Source organism: Myripristis murdjan, chromosome 7, assembly GCF_902150065.1.
Source record: "Myripristis murdjan chromosome 7, fMyrMur1.1, whole genome shotgun sequence".
Taxonomy (NCBI): domain Eukaryota; kingdom Metazoa; phylum Chordata; class Actinopteri; order Holocentriformes; family Holocentridae; genus Myripristis; species Myripristis murdjan.
In genome coordinates, this window is record NC_043986.1 from 2,388,870 (window position 1) to 2,410,922 (window position 22,053).

The 22,053-nt window shown below is 40.6% G+C and overlaps 1 protein-coding gene across 1 annotated transcript in view; it reads left to right on the forward strand.

Annotated features, from left to right (window-relative positions):
* The window catches only part of LOC115361792 (interferon-induced protein 44-like), a 343,479-nt gene extending 322,472 nt beyond the window's left edge, over positions 1-21,007 (forward strand). Inside the window, exons 4-8 of the mRNA XM_030055423.1 lie at positions 15,481-15,679; positions 16,358-16,510; positions 16,621-16,792; positions 17,284-17,384; positions 20,206-21,007. Of these exons, the coding sequence (XP_029911283.1) occupies positions 15,481-15,679; positions 16,358-16,510; positions 16,621-16,792; positions 17,284-17,384; positions 20,206-20,373 (793 nt within the window). The 3' untranslated portion in view covers positions 20,374-21,007. The remainder of the gene's footprint in view (positions 1-15,480; positions 15,680-16,357; positions 16,511-16,620; positions 16,793-17,283; positions 17,385-20,205) is intronic.
* The last annotated feature ends 1,046 nt before the right edge of the window (positions 21,008-22,053 follow it).

Here is a 22,053-nt window from a genome sequence, read left to right on the forward strand (position 1 = left end):
ATCAGCTTGTGCTAAGTGAACCTGGAACTTAACTGACCTCTTGATCATGTGGAGAGAAAGAGGGAAGTGTCCCAGCTCTGCTCTACATGCAAGGTTTGGACAGTTTCTGTGGACCTTGAGGATTTCCTTGCAGAACTGAAGATTGAATTTTTCTGTGGGTGTCGTGTCCCATGAGCTGTGCCTCTGGGTAATTAGAGGGCCCCACACTTCACTTCCATACATAAGGATGGGTTGGATTACACTGTTAAATAGTTTTAGCCAAATTTTAATTGGGGGATTGAATTTATTTAGTGAACATTTGATGCTATAGTATCCCCTGCGTGCCTTATCTGTCAGGGAATTTATTGCCTTGTCAAAGTTTCTGGATGCAGTGATGACGATGCCTAGATAATTGTATTCCATTGTATGCTGAAGTGTGGTCCCTCTTACAGTGAAAACATACTTTGATTCTTGTGACCTGGCCTTTTTTTGGAATACCATGATTTTTGTTTTATCAAGATTGATATCCAACGCCCAGTTTTGACAGAGCAGAGAGAGGTTCTGCTGTAAGCCCTGTTCTGTTGGGGATAGTAGTACTAGGTCATCTGCATACATCAGGAATTTGATTTCTTTGCCTTGTAGATCTAATCCTGGGCTTGGGGACTGTTCAAGAAGAGTGGCCAATTTATTAATATAAATGTTGAACAGGGTAGGAGATAGGTTGCATCCCTGATGCACCCCTCTTCCTTGTTTGAAGAACTCTGTTCTTTTGTTTCCAATTTTCACACAGCACTGGTTGTCCGAATATTTGGATTTGATTAGGTCATACATTTTGCCACCGATTCCACATTGTAAAAGTTGTAAAAATAATCCGTTGTGCCAAATGGTATCAAATGCTTTTCTTAGATCTGCAAAACATGCAAATATTTTGTGTGTGTAGATGTGGTCTGATGTTCGGTGGTTGGGCAGAAAACCAATTTGGCCTTGAGAAAGGGCATGATGATCAATGAGATAATTAATTAATCTGGAGTTTAGGATGCTACAGAAGAGTTTACTCAGATTGCTATTAACACAGATGCCTCTGTAATTGCTGGGGTCGTATTTGTCTCCATTTTTAAATATGGGAGAAATAAGACCTTTATTCCAAACATTGGGGTAATATCCGGTTGCTAACACCAGGTTGAAGTGTTTCTGCATGGCAAGTTGAAGTTTTATGTTACTGTGTTTTAGCATTTCTGAGTTAATGCTGTCTATACCGCAAGCTTTTCCTTTTTTAAGGGTTTTGAGTTTGTGCTGTATTTCTTTAAGGGTGATGGGGTAGTCAAGGGCACTTTGGTTGGCCTTCACTGCTTTTTCTAGTTCTTTGAGTTTATCTAAAGTTGAAATTTGGTTAGGATTTAGACCGTGACATTCTGGATTTTTATAAAGGTTGTCAAAGAAATCTTTCCAGATATTGCCATTTTAATTGGGTTGGTCTCTGTATATTGGTTTCTGTTGATGTTTTTCCATAATTTCCAAAAGGTGTTTTCATTTAGAGCTTTTTCGATGTTGTTGAGTTCTCCTTTCATATAATGTTTCTTTTTCATATGAAGGAGTTTTTTGTATTCTTTTAGGGCCTGAAGGTATTCAATCCTTTCCACTAGGTCACTTGGGTTCCTGTGTTTTCTATTTGACAATTTTCTCAGATTTTGTCTAGATACAGCACATTCTTTATCAAACCATTTCTCTTTTTGTTTAATGCTGGATTTTCTAATTTGTGAGATTTTTAATTTGGATTCTTTTGCTAATTGAATAAATATTGCGTTTAAGTGATTTGTGGCCAAATTTACGTTTTCCCTGTCAGGCGCTGAGAAAAGTATCCAGCATGTTGTGAGTTTGAGCAGAGTCTAGTGCAGCGGTATAGGCAGTAGTACTCTCCTCTGTCCATCTGTATCTCCTCGGCAGAGGAAACAGTCTTGGCTCTGGATTTGGAATTGCCAAGGGTGACAGTGACTTTTTCAGGAATAAGGTTATTTGGCTGTGGTCTGATATGGGCTGTTGTGGTGATACTATGAATGCATTTATATATTGTGGCTCAATATCAGTAATAGCATAATCTACCACACTACTACCTAACACAGAGCAGTATGTGAGTCGGCCCAGAGAGTCTCCTCTGATTTGGCCATTAACAATGTACAGACCCAAGCTTTTACACAGCTGCAGTACTTGTTTGCCAGTTTTGTTAACCACACTGTCATAGCTTTGTCTTTGAGTATTTATGCAACTCTGGTACAAAGGGGAATGTCTGAATAGATGTTTGTTTCCTTCATAGTGAATGAAGTCTGGCTCTCTACCAGTTCTAGCATTTAGATCACCACATATTAAGACTGACCCTAGACTTTGGTAGAAGGAAATTTCCTTCTGGAGTTCCTCAAAAATGTCATCTGCATAGTAGGGGGAGTTTGAGGGTGGAATGTATATTGCACATAGGTAGATATCTCTGTTGTTTTCTAAAATATTTGAGTTAATTTTAATCCAAATGTGATTTTTTCCTTTTTTAACTGGTGTGACGTAATCTTTATATTCCCTTTTGTACCATATGAGTAGACCACCTGAGTCTCTGCCATTCTTAATATGGTTGTGTTTTACAGAGGGTATAATACATTCTATATAGTTGTATGGACAATTAGTTTGATTTTGATTTTGATACCAAGTTTCATTCAATATTATTATATCTACATTTCTAATATTATTTACAAATTCAGGGTTTGCTGATTTCAAACCAAATGCAGAAGAGGATAAGCCCTGAATATTCCAGTTACTTATCGAAAAAGATGCTATTTCCTTTTCTTGAACAGAACAGTGTACCACTAGAAAATATCCGATTCACAAGCAAAATAAATGTTATGATGAAAAAAAAAGAATGTATAGTAATGATGAATTATGTTACATGTTGTTCCACATTCCATTAGCTTATTAATTTAGTGTAGAGTAGGGTTACCATGTCTCTTATTTGCTTTAGGTTTAGATTAGTTGGTGAAGTGTTGAGTCTGGCGGCTTTCTCTCTCTCTCTCTCTGACTGTGATTTCAACTGTCGGGTCATTTTGACCCGAAGACAATATTAGTACAGTTTTTTGTACAGCTCACATGGAAATATAAATAAAGGCAACATTTCACTTTTTCTAATGTAGGGGTCAATCTAGGAAAAGTCATCAAATTCCAAGTGGCGGGTCATTTTGACCCGAAGACAACAGAAGGGTTAAGTAATATGGCCACTGTAGAATGAATACATTTTAGTGTGTGAGCATTCTGAAACCGAAGATTTTAACTATTATTATTATAATAATAACTTTTTAAATTTTGTGTTAAATTAAATTTTAAATTATGTGCACATGTGCATCTGTATAGACATGAGGGTTTGAATTTCTCTTAAAATAGACTCTGACCTAAAGATGGATAAACAGATAAATGAGGTTGTACCAAAGAACTTCTTCCAACTTAGGAGGCTGTCAAAGGTTAAATCGTGTCTATCTCGCCCTGTATTTGAAACTGTAATCCATGCTTTTATGACATCTCTTCTCGACTACTGCAATTCCCTGTATGTTGGTCTTAGCCAGACCTCCATTTCTCGCTTGCAGTTAGTCCAGAAAGCCACTGCCCGTTTGCTTACAGGTACATGAAAACGAGACCGTATTAGCCCTGTATTGTCCTCCCTCCACTGGCTTCCAGTGCAATACAGGATTGATTTCAAAATCTTGCTCTTTGCTTTTAAGTGTCTAAGTGGTTTGCACCCGTATACCTGTCGGACTTGCTGGAACCCCATGTTCCTTCAAGGACACTCAGATCCTCTGACCAGCTTCTCCTGTCCGTGCCCAGAACCAGACTGAAGCTCAGAGGCAGCTGAGCCTTTGCTGTGGCAGCCCCCAGGCTCTGGAACGAGCTGCCCCTGAACATAAGACAAGCCCCTCCCCTTCAGGTGTTTAAAACACGCCTCAAGGCTCATTTCTACACTTTGGCTTTTCCATCTCCAGCTTGAACATTTGATGTTTTATGTGGCACTGGGTATGTTGTATATATGTTTTTGATTGATTTATGTTTATAATCTATTGTAAAGCACTTTGGCACAACTCTGTATGCAAATGTGGTATGGTGTTCATGTGTTTAATTTTTTTTTTTTTTACCAAATATCCTGTTCTCCTCCTTTGTTTAAACTCACATTTAGTTTTACTCTCAGAGTGTGAGAGTCATTTCTTTCTGCAGTGAAATAGATTTACAAGTGAAACTAAAAGACATGATCACAGAATGTTACCATACAATAAAGTCTGGGATTTCTTATCAATCACAAGGCTTCTCACCACAGTGTGAGAGGGCAAATAAAAACATGATCAAAACTTTGTTTCCACCACACCCTGCACTCTCTCTCAGCTCGACAGCAGCACAGGTTGGTTTTTTCTCAGTTTGTTCTCCTCGGGTTTTGTAGTAAAACACAGACAGACGTACTGTTGTTTCTATTGTTAGAATTCAGTGTTTTGTCTTCATATTAATGCAGTGATTAATACCTTCAGTCACTGAGGAAATGGGATCATTTCAAACATGAATCCGTATCCATATCCATCTGGGATATCGACATCGTGTGAGTGTGTGCTGTATGTTTTCCTCCTCCTGTCTTTCTCTTCAGTTATGATTGTGGCCTGTTCATATAGTGTTCTGATGACTGAAAGTTTGCGCGCTGTGGGATGCATTTTTGTGCATTTTTTGAGGGTCCGGTCTTCCTTTAGGCGTTCTTGCACGATATGTAAAGTGACATCAGCAGGGGTTTTGGTGAATAGTGACACGATGCCGTGTGATATGAGGATTTCATCTTTTTGCACTGTTACGTTGTTGAGATCTTGTGCCAGTTGTTTTGAGTTCTTGCAATGGTGTTCTGTGGTGGTGGTATGCATCTTGTGTTATTTTCTTGGTTACCAGTAAAGGTTTCAGTAGTGTTTTCAGTGTCCTTTTCTTATCTTCTGTGAGGTCTTTTTTCAATATTTCATAAGTGTCTCTGTCCGCTAGCACTGCTTTCATCTGTTGCTCATAAGTTTCCGTGTCCATTATGACTGAAGTTCTGCCTTTGTCGGATGGTAGAATGGTGATTGTTTTGTCCTGTCTGAGTGAGCTGATTGCTTTCTCCTCTTCCTTTGTGATGTTGCTCTGGGGACGTTTGGCTGATTTGAGCATACCTGCTACTGTGTTTCAGAGTTCTGCTTTTCTGCTCCCTGATCTTGTAGTTTTCTGACATGCGAGTTCTGTGGCTAAAATGTGTTCTTCTTTTGGTATTTTTGAGGGTGTGATGGCGAAGTTTAGGCCTCTTGTTAAAACTGTTTTTTCTGCTCTGTTAAGGTGCATTGCATAACCATTTATCGTTGGTTTTGACATGTGTTGGTCCGCTTCTGTTTTTTCCTTATACTAGTTTGTTGAGTTTTTTGATTTGACGTTGTTTTGGGTGCTGTGCCCAAGTTAAAGCATTTTCAATTTGGGCGCAGTGTGCACAGGCGCTGGTGCCAGCCTCACGCTGCACCCAGCTCGGTGCAGACCGGTGCGACCTTGTCTCCTGGCTCCTGCTTAACTGCTGCTGTTGCTATGGTGGGGCGGGCACAGTGTAACTTAGCAACACTGAGTGACAGCGCTTTGAGCAATGAAAAGAGAGTACATACTCACTGATGTGTGTGAATGAGCTCCACTCATTGGTCAAACAGTGGGAAAGGGGGCAGACTCTAAGGGACAAAGTGCATCCCTTATTGGTTCAATACGGAATGTGTGTTTTGGTTGTTAATGATCTGTCATAAAAAGCAACATGCATCAATATGTCATTTCATTTCATTACTAGCCTTTTAAGTCAAAATCAGAGGTCGCGTTAACCGAATATTTTCCGTCATTGACGGGTTTTTTTAAACGGTGACGGAAAAATCTGAAGGCCATCTGTCATTTTGACAGATTGCAATTCACACCCCTGACCACTTGGTGGCAATGACAGAGCTGATAGCAGTCCGGTGCAGTGCCAGTTCTCCGGCTTACCGGTGTGACTGCGAAAAAAAAAAAATCTGGGTTCGCCCAGCTTTATCTAACAGACATATCTCTGGATCCAATAGAAGTGCAGCTTTCGTTCTCAACCACACTAACAATAGGCCTCCTAGCCAATCAGAAGTAGGGCGGGGGCGGGACTTGGGTGTTGACAGTGAGGCGCTCCATGAACCGTCCAAAGTGAGCCTCGTCAGCCTTCAGTGACGCACTGCAGCCCACAGGATGGACCGCAGATTCATGAAGCCCGGGGAAGACAGCAAGGATGTCTCTTAAACCCGATGATGTCGGCGCCGACAGGATTCGGCATGCCTACTCTACATATCTTTATCTCCTAGACCGTTTATGACTCACAGAAACTTAAAAAAACGTCTGAAACCGGAGAAACGGAGCTTTGCGCCTATATACAGTGCCATTACGGTAACTCCTTAGGACTACTGACACTTCAACCGTCCAATCACAGAAGAGTCCCCAGTGTGTCACATGTTTGTAATATAACTCCTGAACCAATGGCGCGACCGAAAAAAAATGAGACGGTTTCTGAGAGCAGAGAACCGGAGCTTTCCGATGGTGTGCGAAATCACTCAGTCATTGCACAATTCTGACAATTCTACAACCATAAAAAGCAAAATAAATCAAGGCGGATTTAGTTTAATTGCAGGGTTAATAAGAATAAATGGCGATGGGCTTGGAATGGCAATAGATAGTTACAAGATAGTTAATATTTCAGATAATGTATATATGTTATATGATGAAATTTGCCGCATTCAAAACGTCGCGGCAGTTGAGTGGCAGAAGTTTCTTTAAAAAGATATGGTTTGGATTTTCTGTTCAGCTAACTTTGGACTGAATATTAATTAAAAATGAATGAAAATGAAATGCTATTGAATATGTCCTTCTTATCATTTAAAAAATTAAACTGGTAAAAATAGATTATGACGGGATTTTTATGACCCTGTCAGTCAAAATGACAGACAATGAAAAAGTGTAGCGCGACCTCTGGTCAAAATACACACTCAATAAGTAGCTCAGGTTCTAGACCGCCAAGGATCTTGATCTTGGTGGCTAATCTTACATTTTCAAGGATGAGGAATACAGTGGTACTATTTACAACATGCTAGCATCTACCTAACGACATATTTCTGGCATTCAGTTAATTAAATAATAGTAAAAACCATCAAAACATGTATTACGGTAGAGTATACTGTACATGTTTTCTAAGATGTTGACAGATACACCATGAAATGTGTGTGCTATGGCAATGACCAAAGTGGAACTTTACAGCAGCACAGAGACAGGATACCATTTAGCCTAAAGGCATTTTTCATAAAGCCAAAGAGGAAGGAAAGTATTACAACACAAAGTTTCATATGATGACAGGGCAGTGCGCTGAAGTGCTGCCTTGGCACATTTGCATCTTCCACAACACCCCTTTTTGCAACCACAGTGGAGGGGAGTTCAGGGACTGCAACTATGGCCAAGCAGCACTACATACAAAGAGGGCAGCCTACCAAGCTGGTCACTGCTGGGGACAGGCCATGGTTGCAGTCCCTGAATTCCCCTCCCCAGGTGACTGGGGGTGGAAGAGGAAGGACACAGAATGAATGAATGAATAATTTAACCCACTTTTTTAAACCTGTAAAGTGTGTCATGTGACAACAAAGTTGTTTCTGATTCTGACAGGGGGACGGGAAGTTGACTGGACCACACTACCAGAAGCAAGCCTGGCATGTCACAACCTCCTCCGCTGTGGTTGCAAAAAGGGGTGTTGTGGAAGATGCAAATGTGCCAAGGCAGCACTTCAGCGCACTGCCCTGTCATCATATGAAACTTTGTGCTGTGGCAAGAAAAATCCATCCAAAATATTTAGTAAACAGAGAAATATAGTGGGGCTGTGGCTCGATTAAAATATGTAATCAGATTAATAGCATGATTGTCCATAGTTAATCATGATTAATTGCAAATTAATTGCATATTTTTTATCTGTTCTAAATCTACCTTAAACAGATTTTTTTCAAGTTTTTAATACTCATATCAACATGGGAGTAGACCAATACTTGCTTTCTGCAAATACAGCATGTTTATTATTATTGCAACGATCACAAATACTGTCCAGAATCTCCAAGTAACAAAAGATGTAAATAAATAAATAAATAATAAGGTGCACATAGTAAAAAATAAAAAAAGGCTGCAATTATAAACTCAAAAATAACAAATAACAGATGGGCATAACTGCAACATTACATTGTAATGATGTAGCCACCCATCTGGCGACCGCTGTGGAAAGTTTACAGGTGGTAGAGGTGTCCATTGGCAGGGTTGCCAACTCTCACGCATTGGCCGTGACATTCAGCCTCAATCTCACGCTCTCACGCTCAAGAGAGAAATCTCACACCAAATCTGACTTTTCTATTGTAATTTTTTCCACTCATCATGTGTACTCATTTGTGACTATAAACAAGCTCAAGTCTTACATAGGCTCTAAACCACTCCAGTGTCTGATGAGTTATATTTTCTCTGATTGTTGATTCACTGAAAACATTACCGTCATTGCATCAGTGACGTCTGTCTGATGCTCGGGTGCTGCTGCTTCAGTTGGTCAGACCGGCAGAGCAGAGAGGCACGGTGGCCAGATATGAAATTAGAGTGGTTATCCGATAACTGCTTGATATGAACAAAAGTCGGTTTATAATGAAAGTATGGCAGTCTGTATGTGCGGCACACCCGTTAGTTCGAGCAGACCTGGTGCCAGCCGGTCAGGTCTGACAGGAGCCTCTGGCTGTCAGTTGGACGCTTTCTGAAGAAGGAGGACGTTACCTCCGGCCAGCACCGCGCCGGCACCGGCCGTGTGGTGGTGGTATGCATCTTGTGTTATTTTCTTGGTTACCAGTAAAGGTTTCAGTAGTGTTTTCAGTGTCCTTTTCTTATCTTCTGTGAGGTCTTTTTTTCAATATTTCATAAGTGTCTCTGTCCGCTAGCACTGCTTTCATCTGTTGCTCATAAGTTTCCGTGTCCATTATGACTGTAGTTCTGCCTTTGTCGGATGGTAGAATGGTGATTGTTTTGTCCTGTCTGAGTGAGCTGATTGCTTTCTCCTCTTCCTTTGTGATGTTGCTCTGGGGAAGTTTGGCTGATTTGAGCATACCTGCTACTGTGTTTCAGAGTTCTGCTTTTCTGCTCTCTGATCTTGTAGTTTTCTGACATGCGAGTTCTGTGGCTAAAATGTGTTCTTCTTTTGGTATTTTTGAGGGTGTGATGGCGAAGTTTAGGCCTCTTGTTAAAACTGTTTTTTCTGCTCTGTTAAGGTGCATTGCATAACCATTTATCGTTGGTTTTGACATGTGTTGGTCTGCTTCTGTTTTTTCCTTATACTAGTTTGTTGAGTTTTTTGATTTGACGTTGTTTTGGGTGCTGTGCCCAAGTTAGAGCATTTTCAATTTGGGCGCAGTGTGCACAGGCGCTGGTGCCAGCCTCGTGCTGCGCTCAGCTCGGTGCAGACCGGTGCGACCTTGCCTCCTGGCTCCTGCTTAACTGCTGCTGTTGCTATGGTGGGGCGGGCACAGTGTAGCTTAGCAACACTGAGTGACAGCGCTTTGAGCAATGAAAAGAGAGTACATACTCACTGATGTGTGTGAATGAGCTCCACTCATTGGTCAAACAGTGGGAGAGGGGGCAGACTCTAAGGGACAAAGTGCATCCCTTATTGGTTCAATACGGGATGTGTGTTTTGGTTGTTAATGATCTGTCATAAAAAGCAACATGCATCAATATGTCATTTCATTTCATTACTAGCCTTTTAAGTCAAAATACACACTCAATTAGTAACTCAGGTTCTAGACCGCCAAGGATCTTGATCCTGGTGGCTAATCTTACATTTTCAAGGATGAGGAATACAGTGGTACTATTTACAACATTCTAGCATCTACCTAACTGCATATTTCTGGCATTCAGTTAATTAAATATTAGTAAAAACCATCAAAACATGTATTACGGTAGAGTATACTGTACATGTTTTCTAAGATGTTGACAGATACACCATGAAATGTGTGTGCTATGGCAATGACCAAAGTGGAACTTTACAGCAGCACAGAGACAGGATACCATTTAGCCTAAAGGCATTTTTCATAAAGCCAAAGAGGAAGGAAAGTATTACAACACAAAGTTTCATATGATGACAGGGCAGTGCGCTGAAGTGCTGCCTTGGCACATTTGCATCTTCCACAACACCCCTTTTTGCAACCACAGTGGAGGGGAGTTCAGGGACTGCAACCATGGCCAAGCAGCACTACATACAAAGAGGGCAGCCTACCAAGCTGGTCACTGCTGGGGACAGGCCGTGGTTGCAGTCCCTGAATTCCCCTCCGTCAGGTGACTGGGGGTGGAAGAGGAAGGGCACAGAATGAATGAATGAATAATTTAACCCACTTTTTTAAACCTGTAAAGTGTGTCATGTGACAACAAAGTTGTTTCTGATTCTGACAGGGGGACGGGAAGTTGACTGGACCACACTACCAGAAGCAAGCCTGGCATGTCACAACCTCCTCCGCTGTGGTTGCAAAAAGGGATGTTGTGGAAGATGCAAATGTGCCAAGGCAGCACTTCAGCGCACTGCCCTGTCATCATATGAAACTTTGTGCTGTGGCAAGAAAAATCCATCCAAAATATTTAGTAAACAGAGAAATATAGTGGGGCTGTGGCTCGATTAAAATATGTAATCAGATTAATAGCATGATTGTCCATAGTTAATCATGATTAATTGCAAATTAATTGCATATTTTTTATCTGTTCTAAATCTACCTTAAACAGATTTTTTTCAAGTTTTTAATACTCATATCAACATGGGAGTAGACCAATACTTGCTTTCTGCAAATACAGCATGTTTATTATTATTGCAACGATCACAAATACTGTCCAGAATCTCCAAGTAACAAAAGATGTAAATAAATAAATAAATAATAAGGTGCACATAGTAAAAAATAAAAAAAGGCTGAAATTATAAACTCAAGCCCAACAAATAACAGATGGGCATAACTGCAACATTACATCGTAATGATGTAGCCACCCATCTGGCGACCGCTGTGGAAAGTTTACAGGTGGTAGAGGTGTCCATTGGCAGGGTTGCCAACTCTCACGCATTGGCCAAGACATTCAGCCTCAATCTCACGCTCTCACGCTCAAGAGAGAAATCTCACACCAAATCTGACTTTTCTATTGTAATTTTTTCCACTCATCATGTGTACTCATTTGTGACTATAAACAAGCTCAAGTCTTACATAGGCTCTAAACCACTCCAGTGTCTGATGAGTTATATTTTCTCTGATTGTTGATTCCCTGAAAACATTACCGTCATTGCATCAGTGACGTCTGTCTGATGCTCGGGTGCTGCTGCTTCAGTTGGTCAGACCGGCAGAGCAGAGAGGCACGGTGGCCAGATATGAAATTAGAGTGGTTATCCGATAACTGCTTGATATGAACAAAAGTCGGTTTATAATGAAAGTATGGCAGTCTGTATGTGCGGCACACCCGTTAGTTCGAGCAGACCTGGTGCCAGCCGGTCAGGTCTGACAGGAGCCTCTGGCTGTCAGTTGGACGCTTTCTGAAGAAGGAGGACGTTACCTCCGGCCAGCACCGCGCCGGCACCGGCCGTGTGGTGGTGGTATGCATCTTGTGTTATTTTCTTGGTTACCAGTAAAGGTTTCAGTAGTGTTTTCAGTGTCCTTTTCTTATCTTCTGTGAGGTCTTTTTTTCAATATTTCATAAGTGTCTCTGTCCGCTAGCACTGCTTTCATCTGTTGCTCATAAGTTTCCGTGTCCATTATGACTGTAGTTCTGCCTTTGTCGGATGGTAGAATGGTGATTGTTTTGTCCTGTCTGAGTGAGCTGATTGCTTTCTCCTCTTCCTTTGTGATGTTGCTCTGGGGAAGTTTGGCTGATTTGAGCATACCTGCTACTGTGTTTCAGAGTTCTGCTTTTCTGCTCTCTGATCTTGTAGTTTTCTGACATGCGAGTTCTGTGGCTAAAATGTGTTCTTCTTTTGGTATTTTTGAGGGTGTGATGGCGAAGTTTAGGCCTCTTGTTAAAACTGTTTTTTCTGCTCTGTTAAGGTGCATTGCATAACCATTTATCGTTGGTTTTGACATGTGTTGGTCTGCTTCTGTTTTTTCCTTATACTAGTTTGTTGAGTTTTTTGATTTGACGTTGTTTTGGGTGCTGTGCCCAAGTTAGAGCATTTTCAATTTGGGCGCAGTGTGCACAGGCGCTGGTGCCAGCCTCGTGCTGCGCTCAGCTCGGTGCAGACCGGTGCGACCTTGCCTCCTGGCTCCTGCTTAACTGCTGCTGTTGCTATGGTGGGGCGGGCACAGTGTAGCTTAGCAACACTGAGTGACAGCGCTTTGAGCAATGAAAAGAGAGTACATACTCACTGATGTATGTGAATGAGCTCCGCTCATTGGTCAAACAGTGGGAGAGGGGGCAGACTCTAAGGGACAAAGTGCATCCCTTATTGGTTCAATACGGGATGTGTGTTTTGGTTGTTAATGATCTGTCATAAAAAGCAACATGCATCAATATGTCATTTCATTTCATTACTAGCCTTTTAAGTCAAAATACACACTCAATTAGTAACTCAGGTTCTAGACCGCCAAGGATCTTGATCCTGGTGGCTAATCTTACATTTTCAAGGATGAGGAATACAGTGGTACTATTTACAACATTCTAGCATCTACCTAACTGCATATTTCTGGCATTCAGTTAATTAAATATTAGTAAAAACCATCAAAACATGTATTACGGTAGAGTATACTGTACATGTTTTCTAAGATGTTGACAGATACACCATGAAATGTGTGTGCTATGGCAATGACCAAAGTGGAACTTTACAGCAGCACAGAGACAGGATACCATTTAGCCTAAAGGCATTTTTCATAAAGCCAAAGAGGAAGGAAAGTATTACAACACAAAGTTTCATATGATGACAGGGCAGTGCGCTGAAGTGCTGCCTTGGCACATTTGCATCTTCCACAACACCCCTTTTTGCAACCACAGTGGAGGGGAGTTCAGGGACTGCAACCATGGCCAAGCAGCACTACATACAAAGAGGGCAGCCTACCAAGCTGGTCACTGCTGGGGACAGGCCATGGTTGCAGTCCCTGAATTCCCCTCCGTCAGGTGACTGGGGGTGGAAGAGGAAGGGCACAGAATGAATGAATGAATAATTTAACCCACTTTTTTAAACCTGTAAAGTGTGTCATGTGACAACAAAGTTGTTTCTGATTCTGACAGGGGGACGGGAAGTTGACTGGACCACACTACCAGAAGCAAGCCTGGCATGTCACAACCTCCTCCGCTGTGGTTGCAAAAAGGGATGTTGTGGAAGATGCAAATGTGCCAAGGCAGCACTTCAGCGCACTGCCCTGTCATCATATGAAACTTTGTGCTGTGGCAAGAAAAATCCATCCAAAATATTTAGTAAACAGAGAAATATAGTGGGGCTGTGGCTCGATTAAAATATGTAATCAGATTAATAGCATGATTGTCCATAGTTAATCATGATTAATTGCAAATTAATTGCATATTTTTATCTGTTCTAAATCTACCTTAAACAGATTTTTTTCAAGTTTTTAATACTCATATCAACATGGGAGTAGACCAATACTTGCTTTCTGCAAATACAGCATGTTTATTATTATTGCAACGATCACAAATACTGTCCAGAATCTCCAAGTAACAAAAGATGTAAATAAATAAATAAATAATAAGGTGCACATAGTAAAAAATAAAAAAAGGCTGCAATTATAAACTCAAAAATAACAAATAACAGATGGGCATAACTGCAACATTACATTGTAATGATGTAGCCACCCATCTGGCGACCGCTGTGGAAAGTTTACAGGTGGTAGAGGTGTCCATTGGCAGGGTTGCCAACTCTCACGCATTGGCCAGACGAATTGTTGTTTCTATTGTTAGAAGTCAGTGTTTTGTCTTCATATTAATGCAGTGATTAATACCTTCAGTCACTGAGGAAATGGGGTCATTTCAAACATGAAGAGACACCTGGACACAGCAGATCATTTCTTTAAGCTGCTTCTTTGATTTTCATTTTCAGTGTCGGTGGTGATTTGAAAACTGGTATGGATTTCATACGTAGAGGTAAGAGAAACTTTTTTTTTTTTTTTTTATCAGACTTTAATTCATTTGAATCAGTGACTTTTATTAACTTGGCTTTAAGAGTTTATTTGAATTTCTAAATATTTTTACTCCTATTTCTCACAGAAGGAAATCAAAACTACGGATACTTTTATTTTATTTATAAATTGTTATTATAATGTTGGATTTAACTAAAGAAACATTTTCATGTTATAATATATATATTCACTTTCTCCAGTGATAATGCACAAAGCCATGATCCTCTCAACTCATTTTGAGGTTAATACAACATAATACCACTTGAAATATTCAGCTTTTTCAATCAAGTTATTAAGTCTCAGAGTTATGATTACAGTTTGATTTTAGGCAATGAATAAATTGTTCCTCAGATCTTGCCTCTGCGAACCCGACCACCAACCCTATCACCACCATCTCCTAGTAAGACACAATATTTTAAAATTCAATGTTGATTAACTGATCACTCAGAGAGAATGACAAGTGCCTGCATGATGTCTCTGTGAAACACTGCTGATGTCTTAACCAACATGTGCAATTTGTTTCTCAGCTTTTAGTGAGCCATGGAGGGAAATACGATGGAGGTAAGTACAGAACTGTCTGTGTGGTGCCATGGGCGCTCTTAATGTTGTTTCCTCTTCAAAAAGGTTCCGGATTGTTTGTTCGTCTGTCTGTACGTACGTCCCATTCTCATGAACATGGTATCTCAGGAATGCCTTGTGGGAATATCTTCATGAACTGATTAAGATTCACTCAAATGTCAAATAGGATAAAATTATGTCATGACATTTTATATCCAAAAGAGCGAATGTCACCTTCACTGTGGTGATCACAGTGGTCTGCAAAAACATTATTCAACACCATGACTCAGGTGGCTTAAATAAACTGTAACTAAACATAAAAAAACACATTGTAGGATAATGACTCATTTTTAACCTAATTATTTTATACTGACATGATGGTCAATATTTACCCCTGGCCTGCAGCGATACTCGCTCTTACTCCATCAGGTCCCATCAGGCCCCTGAAAATGACCCTTCTGCTTATTAAAGTAACATCAGTGACTGTCTGACCAGTTTGGATCAGACAAGAGCATATCAACCAACCCAGCAGAAGACTACAGTCCTCTGTCCTCCTCTGGAAAAATAGCCTCTAAGTGAAGACAGCATGTTTAAGACTGGAAATCATTCACTGGAATCATACATGTCAATATAAAAACTTCCATTTTGCCAAAAAAAATATTCTTCAAAGTCTAATCTAATCTAAGCTGATATGATCTGAAGTCTTTTCTTTGTCAAACAGAGACAAAGACACAGAGCTGCAGTACGTGAGGAATTACAAACCCAAGAGACATGATGTCAAGCATCTGAGAATGCTGGTTCATGGTCCAGTTGGAGCTGGAAAATCCAGTTTCATCAACTCTGTCGACAGTGTCCTACGAGGAAGAATCGCAGGCAGAGCTTTGGCTGCGGCAGAAGTCACTACAAGTTTCACCAAGCAGGTATGAATGCCTTTTATTTTACAAATAAAGATAGCTACCAAGTATGGCTACAGTGCATCACCCAACTGCAGCAGAACCTTGACCCAGAACCTTATCCAAACCCTTCAGGGTTTGGATAAGGTCCCTCAGGACTAAAGATGTTTTCAATAGCTGAACCTTCAGATAATTGAAATATGCAAAAAATACACCAGACCATTTGGAGGAATAACATCTAATTCATGAAATAGACTATCAACGTGTTTGCAAAAACCTTTGTGTTAGAAATAAAATTTAAAACAGAGGACAAACATTTAGGGCTAATAGTAAGATTACAGTTGTTTATGAGCTCTGTGTGACGATAAGACACACACACACACACACACAGACAACAAAATAGCCAATGAATACCTGAACGATTTGTTGGAGAACAAACTGTAACAACACAATCAGATCAGCAGGATACTGTGCTGAAGGCTACAGCAGAGTAGGGCACAGCTTGGAGTGGGAAGGAGAAAAAAAAAAATGGAAATGGTAATTGCGGTTGACCAGTCACTCTGTGACACTGGGGGTTAGATAATCAAGGACGTACTGTAGTTGCAGTATTACAGCAGGGAACATTTTGAAAATTAAAAATAAGTCTAAGCCCACCACACCATAGCATTATCATAACATCAGCACTGTCATCTCTGTGCTTTATAGTACAAAACCTACAAAATCCCAAAAGGACAGCCTGGAGAATTTTACCCTTTTGTCCTCAATGACACTATGGGTCTTGAGATGAACGAGGACAGAGGAGTCCATGCAGAGGACATCAAACTGGCCTTGAAGGGACATGTGACAGACGGTTACCCGGTAAAATTAACACATCACACCTTTGGGATGAAAGCCTCTTTGCTGACAAAAATATTTAATGAAAATTCTGTTTAAATTGTTACTTAAATGGATTTTGCATTGTGTTTTAGTTCAATCCTGCATCTAAGCTGTCATCTGACAGTCTGTATTACAACGCAGAACCAACTAAGAATGACAAAGTTCATGTTCTGGTGTGTGTTGTGCCTGCTGACAAAGTGGCTCTAATGACTAAAGATGATGTGAGGAAGATGACGGACATCAGAGAGACGGCCAGTGAGCTGGGTAAGAGCAAACATCAGGATGTTCATTAGTTTGTGTGTTAAGCTGTGGTGCCACATTGAGATTAGTCAACGTTACCTTGAAAACTGTATGTTAGATCAGCTTAGAAAATCAACTGACATTCCGTCCTCATATGGTGATTTATTAGGCTACAGTGCAGCATTGCCGATATGTCCAACTTCATAAAAAAGCATACAAATGCTGTTGGTTGAAAATAACATAATGCGGCTGAAAATTGTTTGCCCTCACCGCTCTGTGTAGTGAACACCTGTTCACCTGTCTCCAGTCACCCAGTGTGCAATATGTAACGTCACCCTCATCAACGTCATCAGTCATTTGCATACTAAATAAACATAACAATGAGCCCCACAAATAAACATTTCAACATAATAATCAGGCATAATTCATAGTAAAAATAATAAGCAAATAAGCCAAATCTGTACAATGGCTTCAACACTATTCTTAAAGGACAGTTTCCTGTTGTGTATCTGCAGGAATTCCCCAGCTGGCCGTCATCACCAAAATTGATTTAGCCTGCCCAGAGATCCACAAAGATCTGAAGAATGTCTATAAGAGCAAGTACCTGAAGGACAAAGTGAGTTTCTACTAATAATTTTAGATGGTATTAAGATTTCAAAAAAATAAATAACTGCGATGGACTGGCGACCTGTCCAGGGTGTTTCACTGCCTTCGCCCAATGAGCGCTGGGATAGGCTCCAGCAACCCCCCGCAACCCTAGTGAGGTTAAGTGGTTTAGAAGATGAATGAATGAAAAAAATAAATAATAATTTAAGACTATAAAATAATAATAAGTGCCAAAACTGAAATCTTATTCACACTGTCAGCCAACAGCCCACAGCCTGGCCCTCCCCCAACCACTTCAGCCTGCCCAGGACAGCTGCAGGAGTGTCAGGCCAGCACAGTTTACAGCTGGTGTCAGGTTTCACACCAGGCTGTAAGACACTGTAAAAAAGCTCTGGATCACTTATTTGCTGAGAATGAGTCAGAGCACATATCAATACACATGAGCATTCAGCTCAGTTAGTTTTTACAGACACCACCACTGCTTTTTCTTACTGATTAATTAATTAATTAATTAATTAATTAATTAAATATGCTGGAATGTGATACTTATCTCCAGTCTTCACCCACTCTACTGATCTCCAGTCTTAACCCACTCTTCACCCAGTCTTCAAGAGGTGCAAGTCCCCCCCAATGTTCAGGCACTCCAAAAATGTAAATACTGTAAATATATACAAAATAGATGTTATTATAGTTAATAATATTAAAATAATAATAAAAAAAATTATGAACATTTTAGAGATGTGTTCTAATACCCCTCAGTAATAGTCAGGTAGCATAACAACCTTTTATTTATCGATATAATTCTCTTTGGATTTTTTTTGCAATTTTTTAATATTGAAAGCAAGGGGTATGGTGTCAAAAGAAAGGCCCACAAAGGGGCACTAGAAAAATATTAAAACCAATCTTTTCATGGATAAGGAAGCCTAACAAGGTTACCAAGAGATAAGAAACACATTGGATGAAAAATAATTGTTTTTTGTTGGTATTTTATGGCTGATTTAAAACACGGGTCAAAACCGACCCAAACACCGGGGGTGTTACCATGAAATCAACACAAGAGCAAGGCTAGGGCTGGATTCAAAATCACACCAAAAATCAAAGGGAAAAATGGAAATCACATGCTGATCCAACTTGCATGAATTTCATCACAGAAGCACATAATGTGACTCAGCAGTCTGTAGAATATACCTCCCCAGACCATCACTGACCCACCGTCAAACTGGTCATACTGGATGATGTTACAGGCAGCATAACGTTCACCAGGGCATCTCCAGACTTGTTCACACCTGTCACATGTGCTCAATGTGAACCTGCTCTCATCTGTGAAGAGAACGGGGCGCCAGTGGTGGACCTGCCAATTCTGGTGTTCTCTGGTGGTTCCAGTCGAGCTGCACGGAGCTGGGCTGTGAGCACAGGTCCCACTAGAGAACATTGGGCCCTCATGCCACCCTCATGGAGGCTGTTTCTGACAGTTTGGTCAGAAACATGCACACCAGTAGCCCTGGTCATTTTGCAGGGCTCTGGCAGTGCTCCTCCTGTTCCTCCTCTCACACAGAGGAGCAGATACCGGTCCTGTTGCTGGGCTGATGGCCTCCTACGGCCCCGTCCAGCTCTCCTCATGTAGCAGCCGGTCTCCTGGTATCTCCTTCATGCTCTTGAGACTGTGCAAACCTTCTTGCAACCGCAACTGGGGGTGTGCCATCCTGGAGGAGCTGGACTACCTGTGCAACCTGACTGGGCTGCAGGTCACCTGACTGGGCTGCAGGTCACCTGACTGGGCTGCAGGTCACCTGACTGGGCTGCAGGTCACCTGACTGGGCTGCAGGTGCCGCCTGATGCTACAAGTAGTGATGAGGACACAAGCAGCAGAACACAAAACTTTAGAAGAATCAGTCAGGAAGGACAAGGAGAGAGCAAAAGTCTGTGGCCACCACATGTAAAACCATTTCCTTTGTGGGGTTGTCTTGCTGTTGCTTCTCCATTGCACCTGTTGTCACTTTAATCTCTTGAATGATGTCTGCAGCACTTCAGCAGTACAATCCACACCTTGTATGGGACAGTCATTCAAAAAGGCCCATTTTATAAATACTTAGGTATTTTGATGATCAATGATGAATTCACCTTTTAACCAGATATTGAAGCATCACTAAAAAAATGAGAATCAAGCTTTCTGAAGTTGTTTTATACAGAAAAAAAAGTTGTGTTTCTCTCTGTCTTGTAGATGAAAGTTATGGAAGCGATCTTTCTGTTGGTGCTAGATAACAGTGATGTGATTGGAAAGTGGGAAGTATGTTGGCCCTCTATTCACATTAGAAGAGACCAGCATTTATTTGTATTCATTTATGAAGGTCCTCTCCAAAAATTGCCCTTATATTTGCCAGCACTGATTGGCTGGACAGCTGGAAGCTGATTGGTGCTGCAGACTCCCAGAATTAACACAAATCTGGGAAAGACCGCTTTTAGAAAACTCTTAAACTTAGATGGTATAACTTTTTTGACTAATTTTAAATAACTTATTGTATTACATTTTGTTACTTTCTTTTTGTCTTTAGGGCTGCTACCATGATCTTTTTTTTTTTATTATTTATTATTTTATTATTGTAATTATCAAAGAGAATAGAATAGAAGATACTTTATTCATCCCATAGGAAAATCAGGTTATCACAATAATATCTAAGACTTGAATTTTTTAATGGAATGTACTCAGGTGTCCCTCAAAAATAGGATCTTGATCTCAATGGGACTAAATAAAGATTATTATCACTAATATTATTATCTGAGCAAAAAACAAATTTTGAAGTCAGCTGTTCCTTTTGTTACTTTCAACTTAGATGCAGAAATTCAGTGATTTTGCTGGAATTCCAATGAACTGCATCTTTCCTGTGAAGAACTACAGTGAAGAAATCAACATAAAGAATGAAGTCGATTCTTTGATTCTGAGCGTCCTGAGACGGATCATCGACTTTGGAGAAGACTTCATCAGCGACATGGAAACCTAAGTCACTTTCATTTCGCTTTCAGAGATGTTCGTGGCATTGTAGAAACAACATAATCCTGCTGACATGAATGAATGGATTTCCTAACAAAATGAACTCAAAAATATTTTTATAACAAGATTCTACATGTTGAAGTTACAATCATTTTTAGCTCTTCTGCATTTTTATTGACTGTAGTGACTGCAGCAGCTTCGTCATGTGTTTCATGAGATTCTTTTGGGGAAAATATTTGAAATCTTACATTTTGGCTAATCTTGTAATAGCAGGTAAACTGAGAAAAGCTACCAGCCAGAAATCTTTGTTACCAATCATAAAACTGCATTATGCCTCATTTACAGGCTGTGCTTTTGAGCTTCATGTTTTATTCGGGATGTCAGTGCTTCTCTTCTACCAAGAACACTGATCTCTGCCACTTTTCTCTTCAACTTCATGTTTTCTTTTTTCAGGCTTAACGCTGGAAATATGTCACCATATATCTGCAACCTGCAATTTTCAATTTTTTTTCGAGATTGCAGAAAAAATAATAAAAACTTTCAATATTGCAGGCAAAAAAAAAAAATCCAGGTATTTTTGTCCTTTTCCACCCAATCTGGCTTGTAATAGGTCCAATAAAGAATAAAGATGATTATAAACAGTTTTCAGTGTGATTTCTTCTTAATAAAATTTGCGTATACCCATAAAATATTTGGTGTGGGAGATGCAGGTGGCGCTCTGTTCACTTCCATGTTGTAAAACCTGGGGATGAGCAGCTCTCTTTCCCGGTGTGCTGATGTTGCAGGCCTGAGTGGAATCCACCGCGGTGCTCCGACAAAAACTCTGCTGAAATTCCACTGAATTTGAACACAACAGTGTTGCAGCAGCTATTGCAGTGTACCTGAATGCATTTCGCCCCTCCCCCCTTTGTCTGTGGCTAATGTTTATTGTTTATTGTTGTTATGGATCCCCATTAGTCTTCAATATGATGAAGACTATTCTTCCTGGGGTCCACATAAAGACCAATATGCACTCTTGATGTTCAGTCTGTAGTTGTGTTGACTGGTTTGGAACTGGTGGGGCTGGACACACACAGTTTTGTTCCACATTGTTTCCTCATGTTTTACTCGGGGAGGGAAGCTGCTGTCGCCTGGTTTTGTTCAGTGATGGTTATCATTTGGCAATGTGATTTTGTTATGTTGGCCCTGGTTCACCCTGAAGATACATCAAACTAGAGCTTCATTATTTTTATGTTGTAAATAAATTCCCTTTCTTTACACTAAGTTTGTTTGTCTTTGTGGCTGGTGTGCTATTTCGTGGTTTGGCCTGCCGGGGGAAAAGCAAAACAGCTGGTGATAAAAACAGACTGGACAGACAGATTCAAAGAGCCGGCCTGACGACTGGTTTTACCCCAGAACCTTCAGAAATCATCCTGGAACAGAGAAGCTGTTGAAGTTGCAGACTCTTCTTTAGCACAGTGACCCAACCTGTGGTTTCTTCTACGGCCTCAGAGGCTGTTAGTGATCGATGAGCCCAGATGATCCACAGGATGTTTTCCCGTTGGTGTGCAATGGGAAAGAGCACAGGACAGGAATTGAATGTGAATTGATTGGAAATGTGTGACTAACTTGATTTCTTTGCTTGTAGCAAAAAAAGAATGGCTATGGGACCTCGTGTGCTTGTTTCATCATTGCATCATTTCAGAACAAT